The sequence below is a fragment of the Saccostrea cucullata genome, unplaced genomic scaffold (genome assembly GCF_032062105.1).
Source record: "Saccostrea cucullata isolate Sc308-1 unplaced genomic scaffold, CSIRO_AGI_Scuc_v1 ctg9552, whole genome shotgun sequence".
NCBI lineage: Eukaryota > Metazoa > Mollusca > Bivalvia > Ostreida > Ostreidae > Saccostrea > Saccostrea cuccullata.
In genome coordinates, this window is record NW_026924838.1 from 1 (window position 1) to 22426 (window position 22426).

The following is a 22426-nucleotide window of genomic DNA, read 5'->3' on the forward strand; positions in this document are numbered from 1 at the left end:
TTTCTTTGCAATTGAATCCCCTACTAAAAGACAGTAGTTTTTTTTTCCTGTCAGTACAGTGAAAATAAAGATGCGTTTTGTTATCCCGATACTGCTTGCAGGTAATTAATTTAAAGCATTGCATCTGTATTATAGAAACAAACACTCTGTTCACAGCAAACTTGTCTTTTGAGGTTTTATAGCCTACAACATGTACTTTATTTCTGAAAATGGTAAAAGAACCAATGTATATATACTTGTCAAAATTTCTAAGTCCCCACTTTTATTTTTTCAAAAATTCCAAAACCCTGAACTTCAATTTACTAGTTGCTAACAAATTTGCCTTTAATTTGTAATACTTACCTGTCAAAGCCAAAAAAAATGTAATCGAATGTGTAATTACTCGACCGTGACCGTTTTTGTTAAAAAGCATAAAGTTCGAGTTCCATATGTTTTTCGGGTGTATTCATTATATTTTTTACTTCCATGTGTTCTCCATCTTTAATTGATAACGAAAAACAGAAAAAAGCTTGAATAAAATGCGGTGTCTGTCCACACAACAATGTGCAAGTGAAGTTGAAATGCCCCAAGCTGATCGTAGTTAACGAAAATTCTGTTTTCTTTCACTGTATGACTTTGTTTTACTTAAAAGTTTTTTAATTACTGCCAGAAAAATCTACAAAGCGTACCTGAATTTCTTTTAATCGTTACAAATCGCTAGATTTTCAACAAACACCACAAAATCATCCTACAGTTTATCCGGAAAAATCAATGGAACCGGAAGCGGAAGTATCCTCCCCTCAATGTCAAACTGGAGGAGTGGGGAATACATGTAAGAAGAAGTTATGTAACTATTGTTGATAAGGCACAGACAATTTCGATAAACCCCCTTGTCATCCGAATCTCAACCCTAAAGAGCATGCATGGAAGAAGATAGACCGCAGTGTCAGACAGCTTTTTCAGCAGCAGAAACTAGCGGAACTAGAGGACGATCTAGTCTCCACATGGAAAAACATTCAATAAGAGATTTTTTCTTAAATATTGTGAACTCTCTGAGGAACGGTCGTCTTGCTGTGAATTCGTTTGAATGGAGAATAATGCAGTATTTAACGTTGTGAATTTTTAATTCAAGGGTGCCTTAACTTTTCTGCATATTGTGTTATAGCGCTTCAATAAAAATAAATTAAGTAAGAAAAATTATTTCGCTACTTTATTATCCTGTATACTTATTTAATTATACTGTTAAAATAATTTAATATAAGAGGGGTGTAAAGCAAAAACTTGCCTGGGGACTTAGAAATTTTGACTAGTATACATGGACTCTGTCATCATGTTTATGCATGCTAAGCCATTTAAATTTATACATGTATAGCATCACATTTTTGCATTGTTTTATGATCATTGACATTCTTCTGGACACTTGTATTATGTACAGTGTGATCAGTGACACTGAGAACAATATAATGTAACTTGGTCATTTATATAACCACTGATAACTGTTAAAAAAAAAAATTAATTATATTGTTATAAAAAAAGGAGAAAATCTTTAAATTGTACATTTATTATGTTGAAATGCCCCTCGGGGCCCTTGATTGGTAAATAAAATATATCTTGTATCTTGTACATGTTAATTAATTATATTTAGAACATTTTCACTACTTGTTTGCATTCTGTTATGTTACAAAAATAGATAACAAGTGCATCACTTTTTGATTGTGGAGATTGAAGCACATGGATTGATTAAATTCATGCTTCCCCCTCCCTAACTTTTCAACAAATTACCAAGGCTTTGTACATACTGTAAACATATTTACTGATATTTCTGGAAAGTAAGCAAGTATAGAAGCTAGGCTCTAAAGCAAACCAAAGTTTGAGGGCTCATCAAATGCATGACAAAGTCTGTGAGAATGGAGACAGTTTTCTGGCTTTGAGTGAAATTCTTGGATGTCTTCTATTCTTTGCCAAATTCTGGGGTCTAGTCAAATATGGCATCAGCAATCTTAATCTTTTATCTTAATAATTGATATGCTTTTGTTATAATTGTAGGATTCCTATTAACATGCCAGGGTATACCTGTTAGTGTTAATGACACCCGCCTGCAGTGGATATCTTCACGGACTTGGGCAGATATAGAAGCTCATAATAGTAACTTAATTGATATGCTTGTCAACTATTAGTTAAGACTTTGCAGCCTTTGTGTCAATTTATTCTCTCTGTAATAATTTTTTTTTATCATGGGAATTCTAAAGAATTAAATTTTTTAGGTGATGCTGAAAGGATCATTTATCATGCTATGTATGGACCAGCACAAAATCAGTCCTACAACAGACTTGCGGAGTTCACAGATACATTTGGTTCTCGTATAGCTGGGTCTCAAAATCTGGAAAATGCTATTGGTAATATTCATCAAGGATATTTCTTATAATTGAAAAAAATTTTATCTTCAATTCTTGAATTTTTCAAGCACTTCTTAGAATTCTACATTGGGTAAAAGCAGTTTTAAGACATGTATATTTAGTACAAATAACTTGAAATTTAGATTGTATGGAAATACTTAAGATGCATAAAAGTTCATGGTATACATTATTCACACCTTGTTAATTTTAACCAAAATGATGTCTTTTGTTGTAACCAATTTTACACAAGACAGTGTTAACCAAAATGATGTCTTTCTTTGTAACCCATTTTGTACAAGACAGTGTTGCAGTGCACCTTTGAAAGACCAGTGATATAATCTAAAAATAATATCATAAAAACATCTATGATTATTAATAATTGCTAATAAAAGTTTGTTAGGATAATGTATTTTTGACTTAAAATTTGTTTATAGATTACATGGTCTCAAAATTGAAGGAAGATGGATTAGATAATGTTCACACTGAGGCTGCACAAGTAGGTGGAGGAGAACATTGCTTATTTATATGTTATTTTGTAAATCAAATTGTATTGATTTTCATGAAGTCAATCAGCTTTTAAAAGCATTAAGAGCCATTCTCTGTAATGATTTGAAATTTTATATAGGAGCTGTGGCACGCATAGTCTCAGAATTTCTCCAAACTCTCTATGATAAAAGTCATTGATATCCTAAACTGAAATCAGGCAAAAATTGGTTGCTATGTTTTATAGTTACCATGGCAACATGTCTTAAAGTTCGAAAAATGGCATTTTTTAACATGTTTAGAGCCCCATAGTTAACATTTGCGACAAAGCAAACAATTGGCAATGACTGTTTCCAAAAGTTAAAGGTCAGATGTCTCAAATGCATGATAAACATGTTTGGTAAATCAGCTATTAAATACGTTACTATGGTAACAAAGTATTCAAAAGTAAAAAAAAATATTCATTGATTCAGAATTATATAAAATCATACATGTAAAAATAAAAAGCAATTATAGGATGAAATGTGACCAAATAATAGAAAAAAGAGCCTTGAAACATATACCAAGAACAAAATATGATATTTCATTTTGGTTGGCAATGGTTGCCAAGGCTTTTACACCACAGAGAGCCTTCAAAGTAACACTCTGTTTGTTTAAATCTGAACCTATCTTTTAAAAAAGCACATTTCCTCATAACTAATGATCAATTTTTAAAGATGTTGGTGTGCTCCTAGTTTTCCCATTTGAAAAAATTCAGATTAGATTCTTTAAATAGAGTGTTGCTATGGAGATAAGCAGAAAATATATGCTTAAAAACCTGAAAAATATTTTCTTTCCTTGGATACGTACCCTTAAATGTAGATTCCCAAAACTTTTATGATTGATATTTATTAAAAGCTAACCTGACTTTTAATTTTGACTATCATCCAATCTCTAAGTGGATGCAAGAAGTTGGCACACAGGGTTTAATATTGATATAAAGTTCACAAAATCGAACATTTTCCCTTCTTGGTTACCATAGCAACAGTGTTGTTTTCTTCATCAACTTTTATCAATATATGATATTCAACTTCAGTTCTAACAGATAAGTACTATTCAAGCTGAGTCCTTTAATTTGTTTCTTGATTATATGGCAATTTAATTCTTAATGCAGTGAAAAATAATTCACTTTTAAGCACTGGTATTTTGTTTCCATGGTAACACTACAAAGTAGCAATTTTACCCAATTTTTCTTATGGTTTTGGTGTTGCAAGGTCCTAAGGATGCATATTTGCCAGTCTTGAATTTTCATGTTTTTCCTCAAGACAGTAGCATTAATCCAATCTTAGTTACTGGTTTTGCATAGTTACACTGTGTTACCATGGCAACCATGAAATTTATTTATAGAATAATATTGCTTATACTTATATACTTAAGGTCAAACATTTTCATTGTTTTTCTTAAGTCGATGATTGAGTTTTAGCCTGTAACACCTACCATTAGTGAATATGGAGTGTTTTTCAGCATATTTCAGCATTTTAAATGTATTCCAAATGTACCCTTGGTTACCACTTACTTAGAGATATATTCTAAACAGTTTCTTTACAGTATAAGTAACATCAAGGTGTCATGTTTTTGTAGGAAAGGTTTGTTTGCTTTTTCTAGTTTTTATTTAGCCACAGTCAGGATTTGAAGTGGCTGAAAATCTCGATTTTTCAAACTTTTCCGGCTGTTGCCATAGCAACCGAGACACTTAGTAACGAAATTTTGTTTGATATTTGTTTCTGGTGTCAAGTACTAAGCATGGGTGAAGTTTCATCAAAATCGGTGACCATGCGTGGCAACAAAGTTTAAGTGTTTACAGAGAATGGCAATTAATTGTATCGCTTGAATTGTAGTTTGTATTATGAAGAAACATCTGCAGAAAACTTCATTAATTCTGAAAAAAGTAATACTTTGCTCTGCTTGTTACAAAATGATCTGACTAACAAAGTTGGATTATTAAATTGTTTCCTGAGTGTACAAATAACATCATGGATTATTTGTTTACACATTTTTTGAAAAAAAAAAGATACTTTTCATTCTCAGGTGCCTCATTGGGTGCGAGGTGAAGAATCAGCCATGATGCTGTCCCCGCGGTATCATCCTATGGCCATACTAGGACTGGGGAGCAGTATAGCGACCCCAGAAGATGGCATCACAGCTGATGTGCTGGTTGTAACCTCATTTGATGATCTGAAGGCAAAGGCCAGTCAGGTGGGTAAAATTTGTGTAGTTTCTTTTTGCAACTTAACTTCAAAGAGTACCCAAGGAATTTATGTTTTTAGATGATAAAGTTTCAAAGTTCAAAGTGATCTACTTAGAGACATATCTTATGTATCATAGTTCACTCAATTTCAAAGCACTGAATTTTATGTTAAAGGGCAAAATATTTTCATTATGTCAGAGTGCTTTATAAATTAATTTTTTACAAGAACTATATCCTTGTTAGTAATAAAGAAGTTTTATTACAAAAATATAGAACCCAATTCATCTTTATTTTCCAGGCCAAAGGGAAAATAATAGTGTACAATCAGAAATATGTGAATTATGGAGTAACATTAAAATACAGACAAGCAGGAGCTGTGGAGGCAGCCAAGGTTGGGGGTGTGGCCTCCCTCATTAGAAGTGTCACCCCCTTCTCCATATACTCTCCACACACAGGGTGGCAGGTAATATACATAGGTATTACCCCCCCCCCCTTCCATCTCAATATACACTCCTACTAGGTTGAAGCCGATGTACCAGATACTCGAGATATTACTGAGACCCTTTTTTCCATAAACTTCTCAAACTGGGTAAATAAATTCTTGAAATTCATGTACAGATTTTTATGAAATAGTCTATCAAATCAAATTATAGCAACATTTTGTAATATTTATTCACTTATTTTGACTTGACAGTAGATTTTTGATGTCAAGTTTCTGAGATCATTTTAACTTATACATGTATATAAAAGGATTTCTTTATTTAGGATTATGATGATAATGTAAAAAAGATTCCCACTGCCTGTATCACAATTGAAGATGCTGAAATGATGCAACGCATGCAAGAACGAGGTAATTAAAGCAAGCATTATAGTTATGAAATGATAGCAGCTCTAGGATACATACTCTTTCTTATTATTTGCTCTGTTGGAGAGATATACTGTACAGTGAAAACTAAATTTCATTGGGTCAAATGTTTGTGTTTTGATGAAAAAATCATTCACTTGGGTTTGATTTTACAAGTACAGTTGAAGAGAGTCATGATACTGCAGTTTGATAATATTAAAATTTTGTAGAAGATATGAGTTTGTACAACCGTCTCCCCAATGAAAGTTATTGTAGTGATTTCACAGTATAATTATAAATGTCTATAATAAGGTATATATCTATAAGTGGAATTGATAAATTTTCTTACTCCAGTAGTTGCGGAATGAATTATTCGAGAAAAAAAATTTATTAAAACGTTTTAAAATATTTTTTAAAACTAGTATATATCTAGTGTACTTTTAGTATAAAGTTAATGGTATTTTATCAGTATGGAGTATCTTGCAGGATCCATTATAAATATACAGTGTATGAATAGTATGTTACAGAGGTATACTAGAACAATTTCTTTTTGATTTCCTTATTGTATGTCATTGAAGGGAATAAAATACGAGTGACATTGAAAATGCAGGCGAAGAATCTACCTCCTGCAATGTCAAGAAACACTGTGGCAGAAATTAAAGGATCCAAATATCCTGAGCAGGTACAGTGCTTGTATTGAACCCATGCAGATAGGATTCTATATGGACTGTTATGCTATGTTAGGCAACATACTACTTTCCTCTTGAAGAATCAGGTAACAGTGTCTCATCAGGTAATTGTGTCCAAATCTGAAGATGAGGAGGTCATTCTAAAGCTAAGGAAGTAAATACTGTAAACCAACCTTTATTCGCGACAACTTTATTTTGCAATTTACCAGGCGAAAACTAGTTTGGGACAATTGATTTTTGCAATCAAGCCTTGGATCAGCTGTTAATTGACACAGAGACCTTAAGGAAGGGTTCATGGCGAGAAATATTTGTGATGACTTCTCGCATGCAAATAAAAGTGGGTTTACAGTATGTGAAGGATAGTGTCCTCTACAAAACAGCTAGGATATGCCTTTTAAATGTAGTTAAGGTTTTGAAATTGTATTTTCTATATAAGTTTTAATTTCTACTTGCTCTTACCATGAAATATTGTTGATTCACATCAGTTGCAGACATAGCCTCAGAATCAGGTAATGTAGCCACAAATGAGGTTCAATTTTTACAAATGGAACTAAACTAGGAATAAAGGAAGGCTCTTCATTAGAAAACAAAATGTTACTCAAATGAGTGTTGTTGAGTGTTTTTTTTTAAAGAAAAAATTAAAATATCAAACTTTGGTAAAAATTTTACGTTTTACATGTATAAAAATAATATCAATCTATAATGTATAGAAGTTCACCTTTTGTATAAAAAAGATTGATCTACAATGTAAAAAATTCACGTTTCTTCAATAATACACCTCTGCCTGTTGTATCCAGGTTGTGTTGGTGAGTGGTCACCTGGACAGCTGGGATGTAGGTCAAGGTGCCATGGATGATGGAGGTGGGGCATTTATTTCATGGCAGGTGAGTCTCCTGAATACAGTGGGCCAGATTTAATGAAGAAAGTAAAATCATCAAGGAAAAATAAATCGTAGATCTCTCATTAGACATTCACTTAGGAACATTAACTTACTGACTTTCTTTACTGTAGGCTTTATCCATTATCAGACAGCTAGGGCTGCAGCCAAAGCGTACCATTAGATTGGTCATGTGGACAGCTGAGGTATTTCAAGTGAAATTGTTCAAAATGTTCACATTTTCAATATCATTCTAAAATCTTTATTATGACTTGTAAAAGAAATTGTCAGAAGAATCGCCTTATTTGTATTTCAGGAGGAAGGAGGGTTTGGTGCCCAAGCTTACTACAACAAACACAAGGCAAGCAAAAATGATTTTTTAAAGTTCATAAATATGGAATTATTTTGATTAGCAATCAATTTCTCAATTACTGTATTCAATGACATGTACAAGTATTAGCTCACCTGAGTCAGAGGGACAAAATAATGCTTAAACAAGAGATGTTTGTAAAACACTTGTGCAGCCTTTCTCCCAATCGCTGGAAATTTTTTTGATGTCCAAGGGGCATAACTCTGTCAAAAATAGCTCAATCAATTGAAGAACAGAATTTCACTTAAATATTCTTATGATAAATTTGTATACCAAATTTTATTTCAATATGTGCCACTTCTGCAAAGAAAATGAACGGAAACTGCAAAGAATTGTAATTTCCAAGGGGCATAACTCTGTCCAAAATGCCCCCATTCACTCAAAACAGATATTCATCTGATAAATCTGTATAATAAATTTCATTTCAATATGTGCAACCACTGTTAAGAAAATGGACAGAAACTCATGGTGGACCGACACACAATTCTAAGAATACACAGCAGCAAAGCAATATACCTCCTTTTATCGTCGGAGTTTTTTTAAACAAATTTTTATGTAGAAACCTGTTGTTTCAAGATTGTGTTTACATCAGGGATCACATTTTTACAATAAAATAAAATGAAATAAAATCTTTAAAAAAATTAAATCTGGGCTGTTATAGGGTAATGTGACTAATGTCAGTAATGACCTATTGTAGCGTAATGTATTTAAGTAATTTTACCTTGTAATGATGTTGTAGGGAAATGTCAGTAATTTTGACCTTGTGATGGAGTCAGATGGGGGAACATTTATGCCACTTGGATTTCAGTTCAATGGTTTGTAGAGCAATTTAGCATTTTTTTTTAAAAAGATTGTTAAGGAGGAACTCTTTATGCTACTTAACCAGACATTTTAATTTTATAAGACAACGATGATGTTTGACAAAGCAACTTTTTGATTACTATGTTAGATAAATTTAATTGTCTTCTTTTTTTTCACAGGCAATTCAGCTGCAAAGTCCATTATGAAAAAAAATCATTGAACCACTTCAGAAAGTTAGATATTATCCCCCTCCTGCCTAATGGGGGTGGGGAGGACATTGCAGCTGGTAACCAGGATCCCGGGCCAGTATAGCAACAGATGATAATAAATACTTCAAATTTCATCATTCAAATGGTAATTATTAGGGCTCAGAAATATGAACCCTGCAGAAATTTTATGGTATTTTCTAGCTGTTCATCTTTCTGGATGTCCATTAAATCTTTTGTTGTATGTGACACAAATTTTTACTAAGGTGTTCTCAAATTATGAACATAGATGCTGTATAGTAATATAAGGAAGACATACAGAGTAATCCATCTTCAGCTACAACCATTTCATGGAAACTTTTGAATATTACTAACTTATTAGAAGGTGTTGATTAATACTTAATAATAAAATCTTTTTTATTCGTAAGATTTTTAATTTTTATGTAAAAATGCAAAAATTGGCCTGCTCACAAAAATTTTATTCTTCTCTTTTTAAAGGTACCATAAAATAACAGTGCAAAAATACTCAATATGAAGTTTATTCAGAATAAAAATTCGAGCAATACAGCCCATCAGTTTACAAAGTAAGGTGTCAACCTCCAAAAATTTCGTGGACTCCTTTTATGCTTGTTCAATATTTATTGTGCACTCTTAATTTTTATACAGGTGACACTATGACAGTACAGGACCCTGTGGAGATGAATATCTGTACAGCTCTGTGGACCGTTGTGGCTTACACTGTCGCCAACCTAGAGGATATGTTACCTAGGTGATCAGGCCCTTACAAAATCTAGACCACAATCTTCACATACCACACAACGAATATATCGAAAACAAATAAACATATAGTCAGATCCTAAAAGTGATGCATTCAAATCTATTTTTGTGAAGCAAGATTAAAAATTTTTAAATATACATGTAGATACCTTAAGAGATTTAAAATAATTTCTAAGATTATTGTCATACATGTATAATCTCATTGGACTTTAAAGGGAGTACATGCTCATGTAAATTAGACAACATACCGATAGATTTTTTTTTTACATTTATGTACAATGCAATATGACTGAGACTCAGATATCAATATTTTCTGTGCATAAAAAGTATGAAAGTATATTCAGAGAATTTATTTTTTAAAAGAAGGAAAATCCCTCCCTTTTGTTGCTGGAAAAACAAACTCCTTGTTCACCTCTTTTTTTCATTATAAGAGATATGTTTCTATAGATCTGCACTCATGATTAATAAGGTTGCGTGAGTTTATTCTAACACAATATTTTATTTGTCATGATGCTATTAAATTTTTGTTTGCAGTTACTAATAGCTTAAATAGTCTGAAGAATAATTTGCAATTTTAAGGTTCATCTTTCCTCTGACAAGAGAGATAACTCATACTGGAATAAATTGCTTTTTATTTCTTTAAGATTTAAAGAGCCATCTCTGGTCATTTTGCCCTGCAAAAATGCTAGAACCATGTGCAATTTAATCTACATAATTTGTTTTGGGAAATCATAAGCATTTAAATAAATCAGCATTTTATATAAAGAATAAACAGGGGGGTGCTGAAACATTAATTTCATGTTTTTCTACATTCTGTTTAAGATTAAGTTTTTTTGTGGATTTTTGATATAATATTTTTATCAAATTTAGAGATTGTTCTATTTACTGTTAACTGCTTAACTTGTGTGTTTGTGATCATATCATATTTTTTTACTACATGTACTAGTAATAATTAAACATTATGCATCTGTTACTGTGATATCTGAATACATATTGATTTTAGAATTTTTTTTTACATTCCCAGTGTTTTGATAATTATTGCCAAAGTGATGGTCTGTCTTTGTTCTTCTGCACTTTGGTTTTGTAGAAGCACTTACGTGATTTGTCAGTCTGTCTCTCTGTAATCATTTAAGACAGTAAGCACCTTTATAAGTGATTTTAGTTTACTTTAGTGTGTATTTTTGGAAGGGGGATCTACTTATTTTCAGCAAATGATAAGGTGTGTTAATAGATCTGTAAAATATTGATATATTTATAAGACTTGCCTCAGTTGTATATATAATTCTCAAGTCAATCTGATGAAGATCAAATCCTTTGATTCGCTCACACATGATTGCTAAACATGGTATCATCATGGCTTTCACTTCTGTAACTGAATTCTTAGATGCAGTGTACTTCAATTGAAGTGAATGTTTATTGGATAAATGAAAGGTCACCGGGTGATGCCCCTGAATGAGGTTTCTCCAGATCCTTGTGTGAGCATATCAAAAAATCTGATTTTAATCAGATTGTGATTTTTAAACAGATTGACATTATAGTTTACTTCTGTAAAACATGAATTTAAAGTTAAAAGAACTTTAAAAAGAAAAAAAAATAAAATTTATAAAATTATCATATGTTTTTACTCTTACAATGAAAGTTAGCATAATTAATTTATTTATTTATTTATATTTACTAACATTTTGCAGGGAATTATTTTAACTTGAGTCTTTCAAGGAATTGAGCTTTGCCTTATATACTACTTAAGAAAGACATTAATTCATAAGACTAAGTCTTTTCACACATTTGGGGGGATTAATGGTAGAAATTATTAATTTTATTGTATACAATGAATCAACCAAGCTGCAAAGGCAACCTTTAAATGAAAGAAAAAATGAGAAACAAATCTAGTACATACATGTATAAGCACCACAAAAAAAAGCGAGAGGTACTGTGAGCACTGAGCTCGCTCAATGATACCCCTCGTCTCCCATATGTTTATAAAGGCAAAGTCCATGTTTTGGTGAGAGACCCAAATAAGAGTTGGATCAAAAAGTAAAATTGGACACACATTATGTTATAAAGAATCTATGAAAATATCATTAAACCAAATTCAGTGGTATAGGAGGAGTTGTGGATAAGAGATGGGTACCCTGAAATATTTTAGGAAGGCAGTATCCATATGGGAAACCCAAAATATGTGTCAAATCAAAAAGTAAAATAGGAGATGAACAATGGGACCATATAACAAAGATTCTGTGAAAGTCTCATTAAATTTCATTCAGTGGTGTAAGAGGAGTTGCATATAAGAGATGGGTTCCCCAAAGCGTAATGGACGGACTAATGTACAGACACATGACAAATGTACAGACAAATGGACATCTCGATCACTATATACCCTCCCACTTTTCAAGCAGGGGGTATTAAAATTAGCTTGAATCTCTAAGCTCTATTCTAGAATTTAAAAAATTGAAGTGAATTAAACTATTCAGTACATCCACATTTTCATATGGTCATGCCACTGAAAAACGTATCAATATACCACCCCCTTGAAAAGTGGGGGCATATATTGATGGAGGTGTCCATCCTTGACACATAGGAGTGCCTACCATCCCTTATCCTCCTATTATTTATCAAAAATTTTCATACATTTTTACTACACAGTGGTCCTTCGAATGAGACTGTATAAACTGAGGTCCTGTGTTGCAGTAGGTGCTGGCCAAAAAAAATCCCTTATATAGTGCAATTTTTCATCTCCTATTCAGTGTTCCAATTGCACAAATGGTAAGGTTGAAGTTTTCTATATAGCAAAAAATGAATTTGGTCATTGTACTCATGTAGCATTGGGTGGCCCAGGTGTCATTTTATGAGCTCGGTGCTCACAGTCCTCTTTAAGTTTTATTTGTTGACAAATTCCGATCTACATGTATAGTAAAACAAAAAAAGTTTTAAATTCAATCATAACACTTTATTCGTACAAGATTAAAGTTCATGAAGACTTCAAATCCCGGTATCTTCCTACATAATGATCGTATAATGAGGGTTTTTTTAAAATTCCCAGTCAGGTTGGACATTGAAAGGTTTACTATTTTATTGTCTTTCCTCTTCAGTTGAAATGACACATAATTTTGTCCTGCTCTTGCATTTAGTCCCGAAATATTTGTTACAGGCACTTCGTGAGTAGTTGTCATGAAGAAAGGGGAGAATGTTCGGACTCGCACCATTTTACCGCCCTTTAAAAGCCACAAACTCCGCACACATCTGTCGCAGATTCGACAAATCCCACTTGGAATTATTGTAGCTGAAATGAAAAAAATGGTTTTTAGCTTGTGACAAGGATTAATTTTTGTATCAATGTTTCTTCTCGCAACTTTTATTTCCCATTAATCGAAGATAATCTTAGTACTCATTTCTTTTGTTTGGTTGGAGCCATCTTTGCTAGCCAAGGGTTTCCAAACCAGAATATTTTGGTTTGGAAACCCTTGGCTAGCGAAGATGGATTGGCTCTTGATCATTCATATTTCAAGTGTTTTCTTTGTGAGAAGACCTTAATTAATTGTCATATGTGTTTCTTCTTCAATCTAACTTGCAATTGTATGCCCTTTATAATAATTATTGAAGATTTGGGGCATATATTTTTAATACTCTGTCCATATGTCTGTCTATTTGTCTACATAAACTTTGACCTTGCCTATACAGTACCTTTCGATTGATTGGAGCTAGAGCTTACATATTTTACATGTGCACATCTACATATATTTCTTTTCACAAGACCTAATTCTTTCGGTATCAACATGTTTGATCTTTGATCTCTTTAGCTACCAAAACTCTGGTATGGGTCTACCCTCAGGGGTCATATGTTTTGAAGCAACTTGAATCCATAAGTTAGGACCTCAAAAAACCAGTGGTTGTGGAGGATCAGAAAGTGAAAATGTGAAAAGTTATATAAAATGGAAATAATGAATATGGTAGTAATCAAGCTCAAATGTCCAATAAAACAATATAAAACAGGAACAGAGCACATGGGGACCTTTACAACAAAAAACATCAGAGGTGGGATCAGGTGCCATGGAAGGAGTAAGCATCCCCTGACACTTGGTCAAATCCACCTTGTGCTCTTTGTCATGATCGGGAAAAGAGAATATATATAAAGATAAATGTATTCGCGAAATCTTAAAATAATGGCCTATCAATTAGTATGAAAAACATCAGTCAGCATTGCATTCAATGAAAGATTGTAATTGCTGAAAAGGTCATGTTAAGACTCCTCTGCTGACACTGATGGATATCTTCCCAAGTCAAGAGTTCCTGATCCGTTCCGCTCCATATAGTTTATGTGGAGCCGATCAGAAACTCTTGACTTGGGAAGATGCTGATGGACAACTGACAAATCTTGATCAGAAAAGCTCACTTGCACCTTGTGGGGGTGGGGGTTCATAGAAGAGACAAATCCATTCCCAACAAAGTGTAAAACTTCAAAGAAATAAAACTTATCACTCTTTCATCCACGAAATCAAATCTGATGAACCAATAATTTCCCTCTAACCTCGAATCTGACCCAACGAAAATATGCCACTTAAAAGTTTTCTGTAAAATGAACATATGTATACATGTACTGCAATTGCTTTGCAGCAACATTGCCGCAACACCTTTCTGGCAATATTGCCGCAAATCCAATTTACATACGAAAAACGATATTCCTGCCGCATTAATGCTGCAACACTTTTCTGGCAATATTGCCGCAAAAATGCCAAATCTAATTTACATACGAAAAATTATATTACCGCAATATTGCTGCAATGTATTGCCAGAATGTTGCTGCAATATTAGCCAGATAATGCCAGAAGATGTTGCCAGAAGGTGAGTATTTTGGTATGGGGAGTCTAATCACCTAATGCAATGGACAACAGCAAGAATCCTGTGAAGCCTTTATTCTTCCAATATACAGATTCTGTTAATCCTTTGTTTTCTTCATTCCTGGGTACCGAATTTCTCAGTTGTATTCGAATAATATCGGCTATATTGAGGAAGAAAATCACACACAAAAATCCTGTTGCTTTCAGCATTAAATAATGGCGAGCCCTCCCTTCGTCTTCAAATATTTCTTTGTCAACTATGATGTCATCATATTCATCTTCCTTCCATTCATCAAGCCAGCGATTTTGTCTTATGTTTCTTCCCTTTCTGCTTTGATAACCAACACATTGAACACAACAGTACACAGACTTGTCAGGACTGAGGAAATTCGGAACATTAGCATTAAGTTGGTGTCTAAGTCCTGATGAAGCAATTGCGATATTGTTTCTTATTAATGAAACACGAAATGGAGAATGGAAAACCCTAGCTATTCCTTGCATAATACTGTGTCCCTTCAAAAACTTTTACAGTGATAAAAAAAAAACTTGCTACTGTCACAGGTTATCTATCCTGAGCTATTGGTATGTTTAGTTCGTACCCTGTTGAATTCGGTCCTGCATGTAAAAATGATGAACACACCTTTTTTTAGTGTTTTTGATTTTTAAATGCGTAATGATATTTTCTAGGGGGAAATTGCAAACAGAATTGGGTCCATTTAGTTCCTTAGTCTTTTAATAAACAATTTCCCAAAAAATCATGAAGTTATACGTGAAAGTAAAATTCAGAGAATTCGTGTCGCATGAGGAAAAAAGATGAGGATGCTCAGATTGGGGGTCAAAACCCCTTTCCCCAGATTTGCAGAATTCTTAAATGTATGAAGTACTGAAGCAAATAAAGGGTAGTTGGGGCCATAAGGAGTTATATTATATACATGTAGATGTTAAATGCAAAAAATTGAAACTGAAACTCGGAAATGACAATTTATGCACAGGCAGAAAATATGAATATACGACCTTGACCTTTGGACCTCAAACTCAACAGGGGTCTTCACTAGACCAAGGAAAGTTGTATAAAATTTCATAATTGCAAAAGCTAAAAACTTCTTGAGATATAGCATTATAAGAAACATAAGTATTAAAACAGACTTAATTTTTTAACTCTTGACATTGACCTTTTGACCTCAAAATCATTAGGGGTATTCCTTAGGCCATGGGTAAGTTGTTGTGCAAAATCTCAGTGCAAATGCCCTAGGGCTTTTTGAGATATCACGTGGAGGAAAGTGTTACAGACAGACAGAAATAAAGACGAATGGGTGCACAGACAGACAGGCCAAAATAAATACTCCCCACTATCAGCATCGGACAAAACAATGTTCTAGGATTTTTTGACAATTATCTTTGGGCTTGAGATTTTATCTTTTTGTTCCCTGCTTTCAAGCAGGAGACATTAAATCTCATTCACCTGTCCATCTGTCTATCTCTCTGTCAGTCTGTCCTTCTGTCAAAATAACTTTTACCTGTCATAACTTCTGAATGAGATGAGATAGGTCTTTCATATTTTCATAACCAGTGAGGCTGTGACAAGACCTTTGCAAATGAATTGAACCTGTACGTGACCTTCATGTTTGACCTACTTTTCAAAATTTTCAACATTACTTTGATTATAACTTTTGGAAAGGAAAAAATAGGAATTTCATATTATACATGCATATAACCTGTGACAAGGTCTTTCTAAATATACTATGATTTTTGATATTGTGATTTAGCCTTATAGTGCATGCCACTTAGACAATGACCCTTTTTTTGTCAAACAGAATGGAAATGGACCTAGAAACAAAAATATATTTGATGAACATTTAAGTTAGATACTAGTTGTTTGAACTAATGTAATATTTTTGAAAGAAAAAAATCACAGTATTTGAAGGCATAAAAGAGTGTTTATGGTCCAAGGTTAAAATGTCACAAAATTTACAGATTTCGGGAAAATAACTGATTACTTAGTTGAATTAAATCACATTCTTAAGTTTCATTTACATCATGACCTTTAATAACACACATTTTTTTAAAAATCCTGTCTGTGTTTTAGAGGAAGTGGTGAAAATGAAAAAATACATATTTCATTTTGCTACCAGTTAAAAAGATAAAAAAGTCTTTTTAAATTATGTTTAATGATTTAAGCTTTTAATAAAAATTCAGAAGCATATCACAAATATCCTCTCTGACATATGTATGTACAAATCAGGTATTGGTCTGTGGCATGTGCTGTTAAGAGTGTTCATGGTTTATCAGTCAATCATAAAATGGATTTGATATTTTTGTTCTCTCTTTCTTTGTCTTCCCACCCTACTCTACATCATCTTCAACAACAGTCAAGGTTGGTCCTTTAGCGGCCGGCGCTGATGAGGGCATTTGAAATGATGAGGCAAACATTGATGCATAGCGCTGAAAAACAAAAACCACTTTATCATTGTGACTCCATTTTAAATGCCATCTTTCAGATTTTTTTTATTTACAGATCTAGTAAAATATGTAAGTTTTTTTGGATGTATTTTATTTCAGTAACACAGCTTTCAATGCTTTGAGTGTTTTATGAAACTTATGGTGACAGGTCTATTTCATAATACAATGTAATGCAAGGATAATTACCAAAACATGAGATCCATATTCATATGATTTTATACAGATATAAGAGCTATTTTACCTTGTTGACTTCTGGTAGTTTCTGTATTAAGAGTTGGAACACCTGAGGTGGCAAAGTCTGCTCCAGAACCTGAAGAAGCTGCTGTGGCTGTCCACACAGAGGTACCGCATTACTCAGGTGTTCTACAGCATTCTCAATATCACCTGTCATTTAGTAAAAAGTGTTGATGTTTATATGGTAAAATAAATATATGATGATTTTGCAAATTCTTGCATTTGAAACTTGTCATCCTAATTTACACCTTTGAAAATCTATTAATAGTTTGGACTAGCAGTAGGTGGTGTCATGCTTATTATGACTTGCATCACACAAAACTGTCAAACAGTGACATATACTGTTTATTTCACATCAGAAAAAGTGGTAATAGGGAAAATAGAGTAAATTACACTCTGTTTATTAATTGGTGCATGCATCATTTCCTATCATCAAAATTAGGATATGCCAGCAATGTTGGCCTGCTTTAGCCCATTACTATTCACCAAATGATCTGGATTGCAAAAATTATCTAGAAAATAATCAATTTAGGTGATTTTTGAGATTTGTATGTGGTTTGTTGATGAATAAAAGTACATATATACATTTGTACTTTCATACTTCAGCACATTTTTTCACCAATGCAGATCAAAGACAATTTATATTACATAAAAACAATTAATGTCTTTCAAATATTGCACCAAAATTACATCCGCCACATATAATGGTATAATGTAACTTGTAGACCCCATTCCATAAAATTTGTGGCCCATCCAAAAACCCCTCTTTACAGTATGATAGTCCAAACTAACAGTAGAAATGCTCTACTTGTAATTGTTCCTTTCTTCTGACATAAAACAAGAACAAAAGAAGGAATGTACCAGTATATATGTATTGGTAATTTGGTAAACATTTAATATACAAAGAAAAGATTGGTAAAGTATTTAAACAAAGCTTTCTTTGTTGGAACAATAACTTTTACCTGCTGCCAGTAGTTCCTCTCCAAGTTGGACTTGCTCAAAGAAAAACTTCTGAACAGCCTCCTGGTTTTGTAAGTCTGGAAGCTACAATTCATTTAACAAGTTATCAGATTTATACTGAATTTTGACAAACATCTGTCATCAACTAAAATAATTACAGATATATTAATAACCATCAAACCACAGTTGGGTTAAATTGTCCATGATTTCCTTTGCAATGGCACTATTCTTGCAAGACATACCTGAATGTCAGCAGCTTTTGATGTCTTTCCCACTCTTGATTGATTACGACCTGCAAAGTCAAAGGAAATAGTGAATTTTATAAAATAAATGATCACTTATCAGGATTGTCCCTAAGAATTATAATAGCAGGGAGCATTAAAAAGTAGAAAGGGGTTTGGGTTCCTCTTAGGGACAACTCTGCTTAATATATGAACAGTTATTAAAAAGAATGTATTTTAAATATGTTTAAATAGCACCCAGCAGCAGTCTTATTATCTCTTACTGTATTCTCTTCACTTAGTGTGGCTAATATATATGCAATGGTTTTTTCAAATTGTTTATAAAATTATTTGAAAAATTTTTTTAATTTTTGGGAAATTTTTTTCCAAGGGGGTTAAAATTTTTTTTAAATTTTAGGCCAAAATAAAATAACTTCTTTGTTTCCCTGTTTACCTACCAAAAAAATTGGGTAAATGGGGGGAAAAAATTTTATTTGGAGAAAATTTTATTTAAATTTAAGAATGCAGAAATATGCATTATACTGTAAAACAAGAAATGTATGTTAACAGTTTCAAAAGGTCTTGTTAATCAGAAATAAGGTAATTAATTTGGGGGGGGGGGGGGGGGGGGGGGGGGGGGGGGGGGGGGGGAAAAAAAAAAAAAAAAAAAAAAAAAAAAAAAAAAAAAAAAAAAAAAAAAAAAAAAAAAAAAAAAAAAAAAAAAATGTAAAAAAAAAAATTTTTTTAAAATGAACTTAACTTATTTTCTTTTAAAACTATAAAATTTTAGAATGAATAAGAATCTAAATATTGTAATAAAATTTTCAGAAATTAGTTGATAATTGTTCCTCTTTAAAATTAATTTCAGAGCCCCGGAACTGAACTTTTTAAAAAATCATGTGATTCAGAGTCTAGACATACCAAAAGTCACCTGGGTTTGAAGAGATGTAGATATCTTAATTAAAATTGAAAGGCTGCGTTCCCCTTTTTGGTCACACAGGCATTTTACATAAAGCTATGCTTTTTAAGTTTTAAAAGTATCTTGGGGCGATCCAAGATTTTTCCAAGGAAAGGACTCTGCTAACTTGACTTTTTGAAAATTCAAAAAATAACTGTATTACATTTTTAAGGGGGTTTTTTTTACTGAAAAAAGAATAACCCTTTCTTTTAGCCCCAAAAAGGAACTTTGCCCAACCTGATGAAATCAAAGGTAGATCTATTTGCTTACGTTCTTTCAGTCTTTTCTTGAAATCTGGATGACTTCTTCGCTTATTATCAAAATATATGCAATATCCAAGAAAACAAAGCCCAGCTCCTGCAACGCACACTTCAAAAATGTGTTAGAATAAAGATTTGAACCTACAGAACTCATGTTTTTTTGGGTTTTGTGTCCTAAATTCAATGTCAAAATTTCTTGGTAATTTTTTAATGAGAAGTATGATTAAAAGCGCATACGAGATTAGAAAATCGTTTTCCCTTTAAAGTTCGTACTTTAAATGATTCTGATGAAGACGAAAGCCCATTTTAAAGACTTATCCCCCCTTATTTTCCGGGTTTTTTTTCCGGATCACCCTTAGCCATAATTGTTGATTGGTTGCTTTGGAAGCTTTATTTTCATATTCCATTTTTGTCCGAAATATCTGACGTTTTTTTTTTTTTTTTTTTTTTTTTTTTTTAAGATTTTATTTTAAAATATCAAAATCTTTAAAAAAAAAAAAGGAAAACGTAAGATTTTTCGGAAAAATTTCCCAAAAATTTCCCTTTTATCTAACAAGACCTTTCTTTGGTACAGGTCTTTTGCCCTTTGACCTTTGACTTTAACCCATTTTGAAAAAAAAAACCAGACGGGGTTGTCTCCTTGGATATGTGCCACTGTATTTTAATTTCTTAACTTTTCCAAAAATTTTTTCTATATGCAACCCGACTTACCGTTTTTCGGGTGGAAAAAGCTTAAAAAAATATAAAGGGAAAAGTGTTTATAACGAATTTGGGGGGGGGGGGTTTTAAAAATTTTCCTTCCATGGTAACGAAAGCAATAATATTCTTTTATTATAATTTTGGTTCTATCTGACTAGTACAATTTTAAGTTTTTAAGATTCTTAATGCATTTTTTCTAGGGTTAAAAGGTAATCAAAATTATAAATTAACAAAAAATATTATAACATTTTAAACCTTTGAGTAAAACTCTGTTGAATAAACCCTGTTCCCATAATGCAGAAAAAATTTTCTAAGTTTAAAATTTTTACTTTTCATGTTTCATCTCTGGTAGCCAAAGGGTTTTTTGTCTGCTTCCCAAAACCAATTTTATTTCTAGCATGCAGTAATGATTTACCCTAGTCTTTTTTGGTAGTTTGTATTTAAAGAGCATTGCATAAAAAATGGTATACATTCTTTTTTACCATGACAACCAGGGTACTTTATTTTTATAATATATTGCTAAAAAATGTCTCAAGACATATTTACGCAAGGACAAATATTTTTCGTTTAAAATATTATATCTCTATTGTTGGTAATGTAAAACCTATATCATTAGTGAATTTTAAAACTTTTTCAGGGTTAAAACCCTGTTTTATAAAAATTGCAACCAAATGTAACCACGGGGGGTTTTCTATTTAAAAAATCTTTCCCCCTATTTCCCTTTAAAAAAAATAGAAATTTTTAAAAAGGTTTTAACAGCTTTTTTAAAAATTTTTTTCCCAAAAACTTAATTTATTATTTTAAAAAAATTTTTGTCACAGTTGAAAGGAAAAAAAAATATTTTTAAAAAAAAATTTAAAATATCAAATTCCGAAAATTATTTTTCCAAAAGGAAAAAAATTTTAAAAAAATCTTTTGCCTTTTAATTATGAAAATTTTTAAAAAAACCTTTTGCAGGAATTTTAAAATTAAAAAAAAAATTTTTCTGCTAAAATTTTTTTTTAAAGCTAATTTTTCAAGTAAATAGAAGTAAAAGCCAGGTTTTAAAATTTAAAAAGAAAAATCCCAATGGAATTTTATTTTTAAAGTAATAAAAAGAAAATTCCAATTTTTGTTTAAAAAAATTTATTTTCTCCAGTAAATTTTTTTTTTTTCACCTGTTTTCCCCGTGGGAATATTCAAAAACCGCCCACCTCTAAATTTTTAAAAATTTTTCCCTATTTTTTAATAAAAAATTGAAAAATTTAAAGTAAAGGGCAAATTTTGGGTTTTTTAGTCTAAGGTGTGGACACAATGCGATTTTTCTCCCCCGTAATGGTAATCGAAGATTTGGGATGTGTATCCCGTTTTGGGTTCAAAAAAATTTTTTTTTTTTTTTTTTTTTTTTTTTTTTTTTTTTTTTTTTTTTTTTTTTTTTTTTTTTTTTTTTTTTTTTTTTTTTTTTTTTTTTTTTTTTTTTTTTTTTTTTTTTTTTTTTTTTTTTTTTTTTTTTTTTTTTTTTTTTTTTTTTTTTTTTTTTTTTTTTTTTTTTTTTTTTTTTTTTTTTTTTTTTTTTTTTTTTTTTTTTTTTTTTTTTTTTTTTTTTTTTTTTTTTTTTTTTTTTTTTTTTTTCTACCGTAATGGTTTTTAATCGGAAGATTTGGGAAAAAATGGTAACCTTTTTGCCATGCCCGGGGCTTTTTAAGTGTTTGTTGGTTAAAAAATTTCCAAAAAAATTTTTTTGTTTTAATTTTAATTTATTGGGTTGAAAAATTATCTCATAAATTTTCTTTTTGGGTTTACTGCAAAAAATTGCTCCAAAAAAATTTTTAAAGAGGGGGCTTTTACATGATTTTTTTTTAAAAAAAAAAAGGGATAATTCGACAAAAAGTGGCCCGTTTTTTCAAATTTAAAAAATTTTTCCAGTTTTAAAGGAATCAAAATATTAATAACCCTGTGGTTCCTAAGAATAAAATTCTTTCCCTTTTCAAACAACAAAAAAAAAATTCCCTTATAATTGTTTGTTTTAAAAAACCCTTCCCGGCCCTGAAAATTTAAAATAGTCAAAATTTCGTGTTTACCCCCATTTTGGGTTTTAAGTAATTCGGGCAACCATGGGTTTTGCAGATTGGCAAAAATTAAGAATTTTTTTTTGAAATTAAAAAAAGAAA

The 22426-nt window shown here is 31.7% G+C and overlaps 1 protein-coding gene and 2 pseudogenes across 1 annotated transcript; 1 reads left to right on the plus strand and 2 right to left on the minus strand.

The window, feature by feature from the left end:
- The first annotated feature begins 60 nt into the window (after positions 1-60).
- Positions 61-9807, plus strand: LOC134267421 (carboxypeptidase Q-like; annotated as a pseudogene).
- Positions 9808-12582: 2775 nt separating this feature from the next.
- LOC134267423 (uncharacterized) lies at positions 12583-15059 on the minus strand. Its single transcript, XM_062749640.1, has 2 exons — positions 14520-15059; positions 12583-12929 (listed from the first exon to the last, which is right to left on the minus strand). Exons 1-2 carry the CDS (start codon positions 14983-14985, stop codon positions 12583-12585), a joined length of 813 nt encoding a protein of 270 aa, XP_062605624.1. The 5' UTR covers positions 14986-15059.
- A 1574-nt stretch (positions 15060-16633) lies between these two features.
- On the minus strand, positions 16634-19731 carry LOC134267422 (mitochondrial import receptor subunit TOM20 homolog; annotated as a pseudogene).
- Between the last annotated feature and the right edge of the window lie 2695 nt (positions 19732-22426).